Here is a 16,364-nt window from a genome sequence, read left to right on the forward strand (position 1 = left end):
AAAGAGTTTCGATCTAAATTCAGATGACGTGCCGGTTGCTGTGACCCCTTCAACCATAAGATTCATAAATCCTGTTTTAGTGCAGGTCTTTGGGGCAACATCTGTAAACGAACACATGTTCAAAGTAATGGTACAGTTCATTTTCTACATTTTTAACCATGACAGACATAAATTAGGTTGCATAGTTTTTAACTACATTTTTCATGACATTTTAAAACTTAACATTTTATGCTAAACATTTTAACGTGAGAAAAGACTGATTAGTAATTGTATTTAAAATGAGCTGTATAGCTTAAATATTTGGTTTTAAAATGTTTTACTAAGCATTTTGGTAGATACCAAATGCACAGTGGCCCATGGAGGAAAAGAAACTGATTTGCTGATGGGTTTAGTGGCCAGCTGAGGACTGTATAAAGAAAGAAGACTAATGGACTTTGTCAAGCGACAAGTAGCCATGTAAATGTGATTGATTTTATATTGCTCATGATTATTGCTTGCTTCAGATCATACTGATGGTGTGAATGATGTCTTTGACTTGGCTGTCAGTGCATGTAGCAGGTGCACACATATGCAGCAGCATGTATGGAATCTGTAGAACTTCGACTGTTATGTTTGTGGCATTTTTGCTTGGTTAGTAGTCGTATGAGTAAATGTGTTGATGTGTTTTCTCTTGTTACTTTGATAATGACCATGATTTGGAATAGATGTCTATTTGTGGTACTACATCATGATGGGAGGATATCTCTGAAGGTGTTCATGTAAAATGCACAGCCTGCCACTGTTAAATAAGTAATTATATATTTAGTTCAATGTAAAATACAAAAAAAAAAAAACCTAAATACATAAATGTTACTATTTAGTTAAATATTAACTAAAACTTTGTTTATCTATATATAGCTCAATCATCCTAAATATTTAAATATGTAGATGTATATTTAGTTATATATTACTTAAATGTTTAATTATTTTTAACTATATTTAAATACATCAACCTAAATATTTAAATATGTAGATGTATATTTAGTTATATATTATTTAAATGTTTAATTATTTTTAACTATATTTAAATACATCAACCTAAATATTTAGTTAAACATGAACTATAATAGTTACCTATTTAAATATTTGAGTCACTGTATCTAGGGGCAGCACAGTGGATTAGTGGTTAGCACTGTTGCCTCACAGCAAGAAGGTCATGGGTTTGATTTCCACCTGTGGCCTTTGGGGTTTGCATGTTCTCTCCGGGTGCTCCGGCTTCCTCCCACATCCAAAGACAGGCAGGTTAGGTGGATTGGAGACTTTAAATTGTCTTAGGTGTGCATGCAGGTGTGAATGTGTTTGTCTCTATGTGGTCCTGCAACAGACTGCTGTTCTGTACAGGGTGTACCCCGCCTCACGCCCTATGACTGCTGGGATAGGCTCCGTGACCCCCAACTGAGGTTGAAGATGAGTGAGTTGATGTATCTAAATATTTAGACAAGTATATTTAAAGAATGTTGATATTTAACGATATATTTAGTTCCATATTTAAAAATTTAGATTGAAGTATCTAAAAATTTGGCTCAGCATGTACAGCTATAAAACCCAAGTAGAAAACAATGACTTTTTTTATTTAATTATTATTACCTAATTATTATATTATTTATTATTAGTCTTATTATTATACATTTAAAAAAATTAAAGCATTCGGTGCAAATGTGATCATTTATTTTGCTGTCATGGATAAATGTAGGTAAACTGATCTTTAAATTTGAACTTATATTACATTATCATAAAAAGCAGTGATGTGCAGGGGTTTTTTTTTTTAACTGGTATCAAACTGTGGACTTTAAGTACATTCTGTTCCTCTCTCTCCCGCTGACCCTGAGTAAAAAAAAATCTTGATGTGTGCACGTCTCCCCGTCGCGCACTAACTGTCCATCCTGCGCCGCCGCACCACCACCGACCCGCGGCGTCTTCTCCCCGACGGCCTCAAGGTGACGCCCTCGTTCACTTTGTACTGCGCGATGCCGCCGACCTGGTCCAGTTTCTTGGCGCTGCAGCACGGCGTCGGCACCCTCACCGTGTTACCGAATTTGGAGTAATCCACCGCGTACATGCCGTCCTCCTCGGACACGGTGGGCACGAAGCGCTGCCCCCACAGGATCTCCTCGGACACGTAGGAGGTCCGGGCCTGCGTGGTGATCCCGGTGGTCTCCACCACGCCCTCCAGCACTACGATCACCTCGATGTCCTCGTGCTGCAGGTCGAAGGCGGACAGCTCGTACAGCGGGCTGTCCTTGTCGATCACGTGACAGATGATGAGGGGGGACACGAGGAAGACCCCGTTCGTGCCCACCGGGTTGTCCATGTGGATGTCGATCTGGTCCAGAGGCACCACCTCGCCTTCCTCGGTGGTGGTTTTCCTCACCACCTGCATCCTCACGGTGGCGCTGATGATCATGCTCTTCCTCAGGTCCCCGATGCGGACCATGAAGCAGAGCTTGTTGTTGCGCACAGAGATAACCGCGTGCTTGCTGAAAATGAGCGTCTCCGCGCGCCGGTTGGCCTGCGCGGTTTTCATGAAGATACAGCCGAGCATGATGGCGTTGATGACCAGGCCCACGATGTTCTGCACGATCAGGATGATGATGGCGGACACGCACTCCTCCGTGATCATCCGTCCTCCGAAGCCGATGGTCACCTGGACCTCTATGGAGAAGAGGAAAGCGGAGGAGAAGGAGTGGATGTCCGTTACGCACGGAACAAAGCCCTCCTCTTCTCTCTGGTCCAGATCCCCGTGCGCAAAGGCGACCAGCCACCAGATCATCCCGAAAAGGAGCCAGCTGCACAGAAATGACATGGTGAAGATGATGAGCGTGTGAAGCCATTTTAAGTCCACAAGCGTGGTGAAGACGTCCTGCAGGAAGCGGCCCTGCTCGCGGATGTTGGTGTGCGCCACATTGCAGGTGCCGCTTTTGGCGACGAACCGAGCCTTCCTCGGTTTGGCCTGAAACTTTGGCTGCAGGACATCCTCCGCCAAACGGGTCAGCAAGTAATCCTCAGGAATAAGTCCTTTCCTGGACAACATAACGCTCCCATGCTACGCGCACGCAAAGATTTCTCCTGTGTGCGCCCGCGGCAGCTGCGCGGCGTCTCGTTTGTCTCCCCGTTTTTCTGGAGGTATGTGCGCTCCTCACGTTGCTTCCGAATCAGGCTCTCCACAGCCGCGGAGTCCCCTGTGAAAACTCCTCACTCAGCATCGCAGCTGCCGCCGTCAGTCACGCGCACTGACCGCATGCGGTACGGCACCTTGCGTAAAAATGAAAAGTGGCGTTAACGCTGTGGCACGGTCGGGCACTTTTATGACGTTTGGATGACTAAGGCCGACTTTGGGTGGCGCTCTTGTCTCTGTTCTGACTCTGTTACACCAGGACTGGAGGCTTCCACGCGCACCTCCGTGGTGAGCTCCCAGTGCACGCGTGGAACCGAAACGCACGAAAATAGTGACCTCATACCCTCAAGTAATAATAACTAATAACATATTCATAATTTATTATACCATATTACATTTTTATAACATTCATTTGCGCATAGATAGGCAGTAGCCTGTTTATGGGGTTTAAAATCTTTATTTTCTCTTGACGGCTTTAAGATGATTTTCTTATAGGCCGCATTTTATTTTAAAGTAGATAAATAGCACTGTGCAAAATACTGAGGCAAATTTAACTTACCTCGAAGATTTAAAAGTAATTAAACGTTGATATTTATTAATAAATAAAACATCTGACCATTTCTTATATTTCAGATGCATTATTTCTTTTAAATGATATCCTGCAATTAATAATAATAATAACAGTGTTCTGTTTAGTCGGGTTTTTACAGTAATTTCGTTATTAGTGAAGAAAATGTCACATCAGGAAGTAAAGTTTTAAAGAAACCTTTCTTATTGTTCTTATTATTTAGGTTTTTAACTTGATCAGAGGAAAAATAATAATCTGCATTTTAGTGAAAAAAAATTATGGTACTTCAAAATTTTGCAGTGTTGTATATTTGCAGACATTTTTATTTGACATTTTATTGCTGCTGTCAGTCACAGCAGTAATCAACAGTAAATAATAAACGTGAGCAGGCAGTGCAACCTGTCAGTTTTAATTGGATGGTAATTAGGTCCAAAACTGAACGTTTTTGTGCTCATAGAGACCAAAAGTAATGGGACGATTGACTATGTTATTTCACTGTTAAACCTAACACTCCATTTTGATACAATAATTAAGTTTATGTAACTCAACCTTTGAAAAAAGTTATAGTCAGTCATCTCCATTAATTAAACTAACTCAAAAATGAATTGTTGTCATAACAACTCAGTTCCTTTAAGTGCATTTAAAATTTGGGGGCATTTAAGTGGTAGTGGTGTATTTCCAGTGCATTCCATTCACTCATTTTAATTGAGTTTACACCATGAAAAACTGCAAGTTCTGTTCATGGGCTGCTATTTAGCATTTTTCATTCTGTTGTAGTCCTTTTTTTTTTTTTTTTTTTTTTTTTTAGAAAGCAGATTACTGTCAACAAGTGAACCAAAGAATTCATCCAAAAATTGAATCCAAAGTACAATGCAAATTTTTTAGGCAGAAATTTGTCACTTTTTAATTGAAAAACATAAACTAGATTTATGTAAGTTTAATTAACTATAAATTATTAATGTACTAAAACTTTAACAATTACATTTTAGAAAATTATTTAATTTAAGTTGGTAACTCAAATGGTTCAAGGCAATCGCTTTCCGCAAATGGTTTGAATTCAACTAACTCACTGGGGTTTACAGTGTTCGTTATTATTTTATTAACAAGTCAGCTGATAAAAGGCCTACAGAGCTGATTTCAGGTGTTCAGACATGATTGATTATGGTCAACCTCAAAAACAGTGTGGCCATGCACAAAGCAGACTAGTGAGGGAAGCCACCAAGACACCCATAAAAACGTCAGTGGCTGTGATTGGAGAGAGTCCTCTGACTTCTGCTTCACCGGTCACAGCTTCATTTTTGAGTGGCATGAAAAAAGAAATTATTAATGACGTGTGAAGTGACAGTGATGGTTGCCCACATGACTTTTGGCAAACACAGTCAGGTGCAGCTTCTCATCCTGAAGTGACAGTCATGGGTCTGATGATTACTCTGTATTCATTTCTTTGTTTTGACAGCGTCATATATCCGGTAGCAGCAGCTGCTAAAGTCATGTTTCTTCTGCACAAGTTCTTTTTCAAACCATTCAACATGGTGGCTTAGTACTGTCGCCTCACAGCAAGAAGGTGTGGAAGAAAGTGTGTCTGAACACTGTGAATAATAATAATAAAAATATGTTTCTGAGAGAAAATGAGTCCACAGGTCTGGAGGAAAAAGTGTGCAGAGGAACAAAAGAAGCTGAAAGTGACCGAGCAGCTCATCCTTATAACAGCAATCTGTTGGGATGGGTCGAAGGACTCGGGGCCAGCTGTTCCAGTTTGTTTCCAGCCGTTCCAGTTTGTTTCCACTTCCAAAGACATGCAGATTTAGGTGGATTGGAAACTTAAATTGTCTCTGTATTATGATCCCCCCCCCCACACACACACACACACCCCCACACACACACACAATTGGAATAGGCGAGTATAGAAAATGTACAACACAAACTTAAGTGATAAATTATTTTATTAAAGATTTAACATTTTATTTATGTACAAATATAATACAACATGATTAAAAAATAAAAAAGTCAAATGTATTCCATGGGACAATTGCACTTTGAATGTCTTCCTTTGACACTTGATTTTCTTTGTGCTACTGGTCGGCTCGCACAAAGGAGGCGAAGACGCTGTCCTCTTCGTTGAGCAGGGCCCGGGGCCGGTCGTACTCCAGGATGACGCCTCGCTTCATCACAATCACCAGGTCGGCATTCAGGATGGTGTGGACGCGATGCTGTGCAGGCAGCCAACAGGAAGAAACGCTCTCAAACATGTTAAAGGCCTCTGAACTAAATTGTCAGTCATACATCATATCCTGTTTGCAAATGAGCACCATAATTAGCATATCCACATGTTCTCATAGCAATTTCAACATAATATATGAACATTCTGACGATGAAAATGCCAATCAAGCATTCTTGTGTTACTACTGTTGAAACTGTGTATGCAAATTAACCCCATAATTAGCATATATCAATATGTAATATTTCTGTCATCATGACACACATGCATTGCGAATACTAGAAGCACTCAGAGCGCAAACCTCCGCCAAGGTCATAGGGTCACTGACGTCACATGGAATACCATTTGGCAAAGACATTTATTCCATGTTGTTTCACGCCTCCACCGTCATGTTTCAGATTCAGTGGTTAAACCCTTAGATCTTCAGCAAATGTATTTATAAAGAGAAACTGCATGAACTACACAGGTTTTTTTTAATTTTCTAATAAGTTTATTCAATGAGGAGAAACATGCTAAATTATTGTTGTGTCGTAACTTAATTTTTGTTCAGCCTTTGTGACCCGTCTTCATGAAGTTAGATGTAAAAATGTTGAAATTGGCCCTATCCTGCAATGATAAAGAATCCTTTAAAAAAATTACTGGATCCGGATCGTGTTCCGGATCATTACCAAAATTTAATGACTTCTAAGTTAGGCCAAGATACACCCCTGGTAAAAATTTCATTGAAATCCGTGGGGGATTTTTTGAGTAATCCTGCTAACAATCCAACCAACCAATCAACAAATGGACATGACTGAAAACAACTTCCTTGGCAGAGGTAATAAAGTGTATATTACAAAGTACAGGTGAACCCTGTTAACTCGTGCAAGTTGGGGTCCACAAATTGGTCCGCAAGTTATCTGAAACCACATAATCAGTTTATAATAGTTTCGACCATTTGAAGTGTGATTCCTTCCTGGATGGTGATGATTTCTTCATCTGGAGTGGGTTTGGAATCTTTTTTTCTCCTCTGGTTGCAGGTCAGTGACAAGGCCTTCGTCAGTGTGGAAGATTCCTGATGATTCTGAGGTTTTGGATGCCTGTCAGGCGCATGTGTATAAATTCCAGCTGAACCAGCAGTATCTGTACTGGCAAGAATTTAACTAGTCACATCCAAAAACTGAATCGTCAGGAATATTCCACACAAAATCGTCTGCCCTCATCACTGACCTGCAACCAGAGGAGGAAGAACAAATCATCACCCAGAATTGTCTGCACTGACGATCCCTCCCACAAAACGGTCAATTCAATCAATCACTTACCAGAAAATTACTTCATACTCATTCATATTCAAATATTTGCATCAAACAACCATAAAATCTAAATTACTGAGGCTTACTCCTTGCAAGCAACATACACTGTAAGTGTTGAGGGTTTACCATGTATTGTTAGAGCTATCAAGTTCAGAAGATTAAATTATTTCATCTTTATGAATAAGCAAATAGATGCAATAAATGACCCTAAAATATACTTGGCTCATCTACTATCTATGAGGTACTGATGGTGAAAGTCTCAGGAATTTACACTGTATAGTTTGAGTTATCACAATCACAAGGAAAAGTACTTTACCCCCATACATATGCAAATATATGCACTAAAGAAACATAAAACTGAATTAGCTGATATTTATTCCCTACAAGGTACATGCGGTCCCACCCAATAATAAGCCATGAATAATGAGCCATGCATGGGTGTGTCCACGATTAGTCGAAGAATGATCCACGTTTTAAGATATCACTTATCTGCTACTAAGATGCCTCTATGTGCCTCTCTGTACCTCCATGAAGCACCATGTAATGCGATGCTGGTGCACGTTTAGGCATGGGTTTTGTCCAACCCTCCAGCCCTTCCACATATGGTCTCTTTAAAGTGTGGGTTTTCAATTCACAGCATTCATTCAAGATGCTGTCACATTTTTTTAAACACAGTCCAAAAATGACACTCCTGTACAGTCCGGCCAGTGTCCGGCATGCGCCAGGCTGCTGTTCATCTGTGTTCCAGAGTCACAAAATGCACCAGACCAGCTAGAGTTGAACCACGGGTTTCTGGACAGTCGTCTACACGCTTCCTCTCACTGGCTTTATTTCTTCCGCAGCTTTACAGTCATTTACAGTCCAACTTTTAACTTTGTGTTTGTCTGTTACTGACTGCAAAATCAGTCTTTTGCAAGCTCACGTTCTACATAAAAGCTCGTCTTGACTGCGAGTCATTGCGTCAGCGCACACACACAGCAGAGCTCATGTGATCCATTATAACAAGATGTTAAATCTATCATAAACATACTTTTACAGCTGCTTATAAAGAAGGAATGAACATGCAACTGTTTTACCAAGCTATTACAATATAAACATTACAAATAATTACCTTTTAAGCTGTTCCAAATATGTTCTCCACCTCAGTGCATGAGAGAGATAGAGAGCAGAAAAAAGCTCCAAATGTCCTCTGTGATTCCAGAAGTGATTAGACATGTTTTCAGCATCCAAGCTCTGGCAGAAAATGATTAGTCTGCTACAAAATAATTATTTTTTTATACAGCATCGGCGCACAAAGCAGGTGGGATTGTAGTGCGCAAGAGGGCGGAGCCAAAATAACCTGTCCTGTCCTTGTAGCCGCCAGGTGCTCGGATAATGGGCTTTTAACAGCCTTGTCCTTACCACAAACATACCTCTAAAATCCTTGTTTGTCCTCATAGTACCTCGTACACAAACTCCCCCACGTTGTTGTTGCTAAATTTTGAACTTCTTAGAATTCGCACCACACTTAGAGGTGAGCCTCATTAGCTGAATATTCTGCCTCTCAGAGCCACTATTCTCCCACGATTGTTGAATAACTAGACTCGTAACCCAAAAAAAAACATGCTGCTTGGCTCATTATTCATCCTTCATGATTCGGTGGGACCAGGGCTTAAGAATCAAGCGTTTACCCTGTGTTGTTAATGAGTCACTGCATTCACAATAAAAATTTCTGGTATTTCATTCTCACATAATTCACCCATCCAGATGAGGCTTCAACGATGTATCAAGTAACCACCATGTATTGTCCTTGAGCTATTGTATTTACAAGTGTGTCTCCACACACACACACACACACAGGTGCACACGCTTGAACCTTGATCTTTGTTCTTTGGATGAAGTAACCTGGAGTAAGTTCTCTTTTTGCCCCAGTTTAATTTTTCAGCCACCCCTGCAGGACCTGCTCGTGGCATTGCTGCGAGTATCTGCGGTTCTGTATCCGCTCACAAGCAGAAGCAGCTTGGGGAAAGGGCACTGCTCAGAGACGCATGCATTACGGTAAAAGGCTGAAGTGCTGCCGCAGCGCAGAGGGAGATACTTACCGCTATAGTCACAACTGTTCTGTCAGCAAAAGCAGTCATCACCACTTTCTGCAGGATGCTCTCCTGTGGAGAGGCAGAGGGAGAACAGGTTGGCTGCAGCAGACTTTAATGAGTACTACTGAGGAAAAACACCACACAACATACGAGGTTTTGATAACAAATGTTACCGTGGTGACATGTTACCATGGTAACAGCTGAATAGCAGCAGCTCATGCAGTGTAAGAAATATTTGTTCTGTTATCACTAGTGGTGATCCCAAAACGCTGACTGTTCAGAGGTCTTTGTTTTGTCTCGCTCCTCCTCTCTTTTGTGTGTCTGATGAAAAGCTGAAAGCGGCGTCTTCGAGGACAACCACCGCCGCCGCGCTGCTTTTTGTGATGGGTAATGTAAAGAAAGGAAAGAGAGAAGCAACTCTTTGCAGACACAGCCTCCCCTCAGGCTGTCATGGTGCCAACTACGCTTTCTGCTTCATGCACACGTTTTTCATTTGATCCTCCTTTTATTTCACCTTAAAGGAAGCTGACCTTTTTTATTTTTCTTTATTGTTGATTATGTGTAGCCGAGTCTCAAGTTCAAGTACATGAATGATTAGCCTAATATGCAACTTAAGTGTCCTTCCTGCAAACACTCCATCTTTACGCTTCACCTGCTATTCTTCGTTGCCATGCCAACTGTTTAAATGACCTTGTGACCTCACTGAGTCTGTTCACGGGTGATTCTTAGACTACGGGCACTTATTATGTCCTTTGATCATATTGTATGAAAAACAGAAAAAAGGGGAAATTTCACACTTTTATAGTTATCTTTACAATGAAAGTGTCTTATGAAATTTGTTCTAGTAGTCTATGATGACTTTTACACCTTTTTTCAGCATCATTATATGCAAATATTGCTGTTTTGTGCTTGTCCCACACCCAGACGTTTGATCTTCAATGATAAAAATGAATGGTAAAGAAACTTTTTTTCTAATGTTTTAAAATATCTCTGAATAAAATATCAGTAAAATAATCAAAACATAATTGGGGTATTCAATGTCATACAACTGTTGTGATTTTTTTAAACAAAATGTAGTTGTCCCACACTATTGCCGTAATTTCCACCACAACACTGTAATGTCCCTTTAAACAGTTTGTATGAAAGATTGTTTGGGTAGTTTCTATGGAGATAAACAGTGACATCAGAGCACATGTATATAGCGCCAAATCACAACAAACAGTGCCCCAAGGCGCTTTATATTGTAAGCCAATGGTGTGGTGGAAATTACATTTACAAGGCCAATAGTGCCCGTAGATAAAGAATCACCTTCACACGTATTTCTTACAGCTTTCCGTTTTCTGCCATTTTCCCTTCTGCTTCCTTCTCCCTTCGGCAGATTTCCCATTTACTGTTAATTCTCCACAAAACGCTCTTGTGGGTGTGTGCTCACCGTTGCCATGTCGATGGATGCCGTGGCTTCGTCCATGATGAGGATGCTGCTCTTCCTGACGAAGGCTCTGGCCAGACAGAACAGTTGTCTCTGACCCTGACTGAAGTTCTCTCCTCCCTCCGTCACTGTGGCATCTGAAGGCACAGATACACGCAAACACTCAACCATCAGTCTTTTCATATCCACCAGTTTACAGCTAGAACCCAACATCAAGACTTTAAATTAATGGGGAAAGATAATTAGCCGTTGCCGCTTGGTTTAAACATCTTACACACACATTAATTACTCTTCTAGTAAATGAGTTTTTTTTTTTTTTTTTACAGCTCTGCTTTCTCCTGCTTGTTTGTTTTATATGTAAGAAAAGAAAGAGTGAATAAAGTAACTAAATGCTAAAATAGTGACAAAATAACACTACAAACCTCATTTTTAAATTGTCAACACGTTAGCAGTAGAAAATATTTGAAGAAATATGGCCAGCACCACCTGCATCAGTCCTAGTGGTTAGTATACAAATGATTAATGTTTATGAGTGCAATGGTAAGAATAGTTCGCTGAAATTAAATATTCTTACCATTGCACTAATGAAAAAACATTATTTGTTTTATACAACACCTAACAATCTTGACTATATAGTCTGTACTTGATACCGTGCATTGACGTCTCTGTGTACTGCGAAAAATCGCGACAACTGGATTTGAGGTTTTTTGTGTGTGCGCGTGTGTGTGTTAGAACAATAAGCACCATCAATAAAACAAACCCTGCCATGTTTGTTTGTAAGCTAAGCGCCATCACCGCTACTGTGAGTGTGAGGTGGTTACAGCGTGTGATAGCACAAATGTATAAAACCAAAATTGCACAGTAAATGAAACAAAATGGCAAATGGTACAAATGATCCATATCACGTGACATACAAACCACCAATCAAATGACATGGATCTATTTAGGCATTTCATAACTCTTAGTTAGTGCTTGCTCCTCTTCGATTGAGATAAATAACATCTGTCATTATTTTAACTCTGACAACATTTGAGTATGTAGTGCAATTTGTCTAAAGTAATGATGTTCATAGTGTGGTTTTCCATACTGAGGTTGTTAGATTTGTAGGAAGATAAATACATGTTCAAGGGTAGCCTATTGGAAGGCATTCTGATGACTGTTTATCTGTTCATGTCTACAGTTCAATCATTGTAGAGACAAGAATTTCTATTTCATTCAAAAGTCAATTACACTGAACTGGATGCAGCTGTCCACTAGCCTTAAGAGAAACCTTCGTGTTGTTCTGCTATCTAGTGGTAATTGGTGGTAAGAACGTTTTTTCAACTACTTTAACTACGTACGTTGCAACCGTTTGTGCTTGCCTGCGTGTGCACATGTTGTTGTGAAGACAAGCAACATCTCTCACCTGTTGTCAAGATAACCATATCCTGCACCTGCAAGTACGAGGTCTGTTAGAAAAGTATCTGACCTTTTTATTTTTTTCAAAAACCTGATGGATTTGAATCACGTGTGCTTGCGTGAGCCAACCTTGAACCTTCGTGCGCATGTGTGAATTTTTTCACGCCTGTCGGTTGCGTCATTTGCTTGTAAGCAGCCTTTGTGTGAGGATGGGTGTTGCCTCTCGTCGTTTTTTCTTTGCAAGGAAATGGCAGAACGACTGGAGCAGTGCGACTGCATCAAATTTTGCCAGAAACTGGGCGACAGCCAGGTGGAAACCATTCGGATTATTCAGACGGCTTTCGGTGACGATCCTATGGGCATCACACAGATTAAGGATCGGTACAACCGGTTTAAAGACGGCCGCACAACGGTGGAGAGCGAGCCACGCTCCGGGCAGCCATCAACATGCAGAAATGACCAGATCATTTCCAGAGTGAATGCTGTGGTGATGTTGGACCGTTGTGTGACTATCCGAGAAATTGTGGAAGAGGTGGACATCAGCACTTTTTCGGCACATTCCACTGTGACAGATGATTTGGCCATGAAAAGAGTGGCAGCGAAATTCATTGGCAAGAAGCTGATGGCGGAGCAAAAGCTCCTTCGTGATGAAGCCTCACAGGACATGTTGTGACATGCCCAGCTCGTCCACAATTTCTCGGATAGTCACACAACTGAAAAGCCACCGAAAGCCGTCTGAATCTTCCAAATGGTGGAAGAGGTGGGCATGTCACAACATGTCCTGTGAGGCTTCATCACGAAGGACCTTTTGCTCCGCCATCAGCTTCTTGCCAATGAATTTCGCTACAACTCTTTTCATGGCCAAATCTTCTGTGGCGCGCTCTCCACCATTGTGCGGCCGTCTTTAAACTGGTTGTACCGCTCCTTAATCTGTGTGATGCCCATAGCATCGTCACCGAAAGCCGTCTGAATAATCCGAATGGTTTCCACCTGGCTGTCGCCCAGTTTCTGGCAAAATTTGATGCAGTCGCTCTGCTCCAGTCGTTCCGCCATTTCCTTGCAAAGAAAAAAACGACGAGAGACTCCACCCATCCTCACACAAAGGCTGCTTACAAGCAAATGACACAACCAACAGGCGTGAAAAAAATCACGCATGCGCACGAAGGTTCAAGGTTGGCTCATGCACGCACACGTGATTCAAATCCATCAGGTTTTTGAAAAAAATAAAAAGGTCGGATACTTTTCAAACAGACCTCGTACTGCTGACATGTGGACAGGGCTGGCTGCACTCGGTCTCATACCCGCTGTCGGTCACGTCAACATGAATGTTTTGTTTTGATTTCGTTTAGACCATCAAGGTCGACGTTCGCTTCATTTTACTTTTGTTAGTTTCAGTTTTGTTTTGTTCCTTTTTGTGCTCTTGATTCACAGACTTTCTGGTGATGGGAAAGGTGCAGGATCATTCATCCACCTTTCCTTGACGATTTGTGACTTTTTGTCCTTCATTCAGCTATCGCCGTGTGCCTTGTGACCGGGCCCTTAGGGACACATAGTAATCCTGCATCCTGAGAATGTAGAACATGTTCCAATATCTTCTTCTTCCTTCTCCTTTTTTCAGTTGCTCCCGTCAGGGGTCGCCACAGCAGATCAGTTAGGTCATCTGGATAGGGAGGTGTTAGTCCATGAAAGATTTTGTATGTTAAAACAAAACCTTCAAATCTGACCTAGTTGGAACAGGAAGCCAGTGAAAGGAAGCCAGAATCGGGGTAATATGGACAAAGTTCTACCAGTACCATTTTGATTCAGCTGAAGATCTCTAATGCTGGACTGCAGTAAGTCAGAGAACAGGGCATTGCAGCAATCCAATGGAGAAAAGACAAAGGCATGGATCAGAGCAGGGGTGGGCAATCATGTGCCATGAAGGGCCAAGACACAGCAGGTTTCCCTTTCTAACAATCACTTCAGCAGGTGATTTCATTGATGTTCAGATGTGTATGATCAGGCAAGAAGCTCATCAGCAAACCCACCTGTTGAGGTGATTGGGTGCAAGGAAAACCTGCACTGTCTTGGCCCTCATTGCTCACCCCTGGATCAGAGTCTCTGCATCAGTCCCAGACAGGATTGGATGAATCCTCACAATATTATGAAAAATTAATTTGCAGTTCTACTACAGGTGCCTTGTTCACACCCATGTATTTCCTTTGCCGCAGTTTAGGGATTTCTCTCATGTGGCGGCATTGTCAAATGTGAGTCGAGCATTTGGACCCTTGATTGTTAACAATGTTTTAATGTGACTAAGGCTGTTAAAGTGTCAAGAAATCACATTCTACTGTATTTCTCATCATTGATAAACATAGATTTCACATAATTTTGTTGGGGCATCACTGCATGCCCAAATTTAATATTACAGTCTATGTGCCAAAGCAGGATAAAGGAGATCTGCTAAAAAGACTGTTGGAACATCCAGGGATTGGATCCATTAACCCTCCAGTCACAAGACCACTTCCTTCATCTCTGGGCAACCACCTTGAAAAATGAATTAACAATTAACTCCTAGGTTAGAGATCAATATCTTACTGAGCATTTGGCTCCACTGAGTATAAAATAAAGCAGTGAGCAGCTCAGACTCAGTGGCATAAAACTGTTGACAGGGTAAAAGATCAAGTTTGAGCTGCAAATGAAGCAGACATTTATAGAGTCTGATGAGTGGCGTTATACATCTGCAATCTTTTAAGATTGCGTGTGAGGAGGCAAACAGTAACTGTCAGTTCTCCTGTGTTAGAGATGAGCTAAGAATAGTCAGCCTATTAAACTGTGCAGCAACCCACATAATCCAGCTCCAGCAGGATCTTAATAATTTAATGCTGCTGAATTCTGATGCAGCGGCCTGATCGGCTGACAATTCTATTCAATTTACAGTTGACAACAGCTAACCAAATGACCCTGATCAAAAGTTTACATACCCTGGTGATTTTGGCCTGATAACATGCACACAAGTTGACAGAATAATAACCTTTATTTAACCAGGTAGAAATTCCATTGAGATTGAAACCTCTTTTACAAGGATGACCTGCAGCAGCACACGTCATAATGGACAGCTTAACGCCAACATGAGAAAGTTGGTGATAAATAAAATACAATCATCTTGGTCAAAACATTGCACATGATATAAAGTCTCAAGCAGATTTAGATTTAGACACATTGCACAAATTAATCCAGACCTGAAAAACTAAAGGTATTCTTTCCAGATTCAGAGCCGACACGAAGTACATGAAAACCTAACATTTGAGCGCAGAGCATAACGGCTTTCAGATCTCTGAAGTAAATTGGATAAATAGGTTAGAACCAGACCAATAAGAGTTTTGTAAACCAGAATCATCCAGTGTGCATAACACCTGGCAGACAAAGAGGGCATGCCCACTTTGGCGTACAACTCACAGCGGTGGGTGAAGCAGCTACAACCAGTGATGAGTCTCAAGGCATAATGATACACCTATACACGACAATAAGGACAGGAAGGTAGCAGTTATCAGGAGCATTGCTATGCTGATGATACTCAGTTATACATGCCAATAACTGCTGGTAATCTCATCCACATAAAATCCTTAGAAGATTGCCCTGCATCAGTGAAACTCTGGATGTCTAGCAATTTCCTACTTTTAAACTCTGACAAGACTGAAATGATGATTCTTGGTCCAGTGAGACATTTGCATCAATTTGAGCAGCTAACGCTTAGCCTAGGCTCGTGTGTCATACATCACACTGACAAAGTGAGGAACCTTGGGGTAATTTTTGATCCTACGTTGTCCTTTGACCTCCACATTAGAGATATTATGAGGTTATGGAAGTTATGGAAGGAAATCATAGGATCAGCTGGATGACTAACAGATGGACAGAAGGATCTATGAAGCTTGGCACTCCATCAAAAAGCTGATCATCAGGTAAGGTAGAGTATAAGGTCAATGTGACAGAGGCAGGTCTCACCAGTATTGCCACCATGCGATCAAGAAACAACTTGATTTGCATAAGATGCTGAAGCCATGCAGGTGATCAGACGATCATGCAGAGTGGCGACTCCTGGCATCATCCACGAGGCACTGCTAGTGATGCGCGTGAGAACAACAACAATTTTGATCTGTCTGGTCTGGGAAGACTCCTGAGCTTGTCAAACATCTAACCTTCTGCAGTACTTTCAATCTAATCACGACGACAATTTTTTTTAGCTTGCTT

General features: G+C 41.3%; 2 protein-coding genes and 1 long non-coding RNA gene across 4 annotated transcripts in view; 1 reads left to right on the forward strand and 2 right to left on the reverse strand.

Moving 5' to 3' along the window:
• Window positions 1-1,377: 1,377 nt before the first annotated feature.
• Window positions 1,378-15,080, forward strand: LOC117516047. The gene is made up of 2 exons (XR_004562292.1): window positions 1,378-1,423; window positions 14,572-15,080. It is a non-coding gene; the product is annotated as an uncharacterized LOC117516047 (long non-coding RNA).
• Window positions 1,704-3,510, reverse strand: kcnj11 (potassium inwardly rectifying channel subfamily J member 11). Its single transcript, XM_034176908.1, has one exon. The coding sequence runs from the start codon at window positions 3,068-3,070 to the stop codon at window positions 1,910-1,912; it is 1,161 nt and encodes a 386-aa protein (XP_034032799.1). The 5' UTR covers window positions 3,071-3,510; the 3' UTR covers window positions 1,704-1,909.
• Window positions 2,912-16,364, reverse strand: part of abcc8 (ATP-binding cassette, sub-family C (CFTR/MRP), member 8) — a 159,905-nt gene continuing 146,452 nt past the window's right edge. The window contains exons 37-40 of one of the 2 annotated variants that reach the window (XM_034176906.1): window positions 10,740-10,873; window positions 9,314-9,376; window positions 5,782-5,932; window positions 2,912-3,036 (exon numbers count right to left, since the gene is read on the reverse strand). In XM_034176906.1, coding sequence (XP_034032797.1) covers window positions 5,795-5,932; window positions 9,314-9,376; window positions 10,740-10,873 — 335 coding nt within the window. In that variant the 3' untranslated portion in view covers window positions 2,912-3,036; window positions 5,782-5,794. Of the gene's footprint in view, window positions 3,037-5,642; window positions 5,933-9,313; window positions 9,377-10,739; window positions 10,874-16,364 lie in introns of those variants that run through there. The other variant, XM_034176905.1, reaches the window with a different exon arrangement.

The sequence above is a fragment of the Thalassophryne amazonica genome, chromosome 8, assembly GCF_902500255.1.
Source record: "Thalassophryne amazonica chromosome 8, fThaAma1.1, whole genome shotgun sequence".
Taxonomy (NCBI): domain Eukaryota; kingdom Metazoa; phylum Chordata; class Actinopteri; order Batrachoidiformes; family Batrachoididae; genus Thalassophryne; species Thalassophryne amazonica.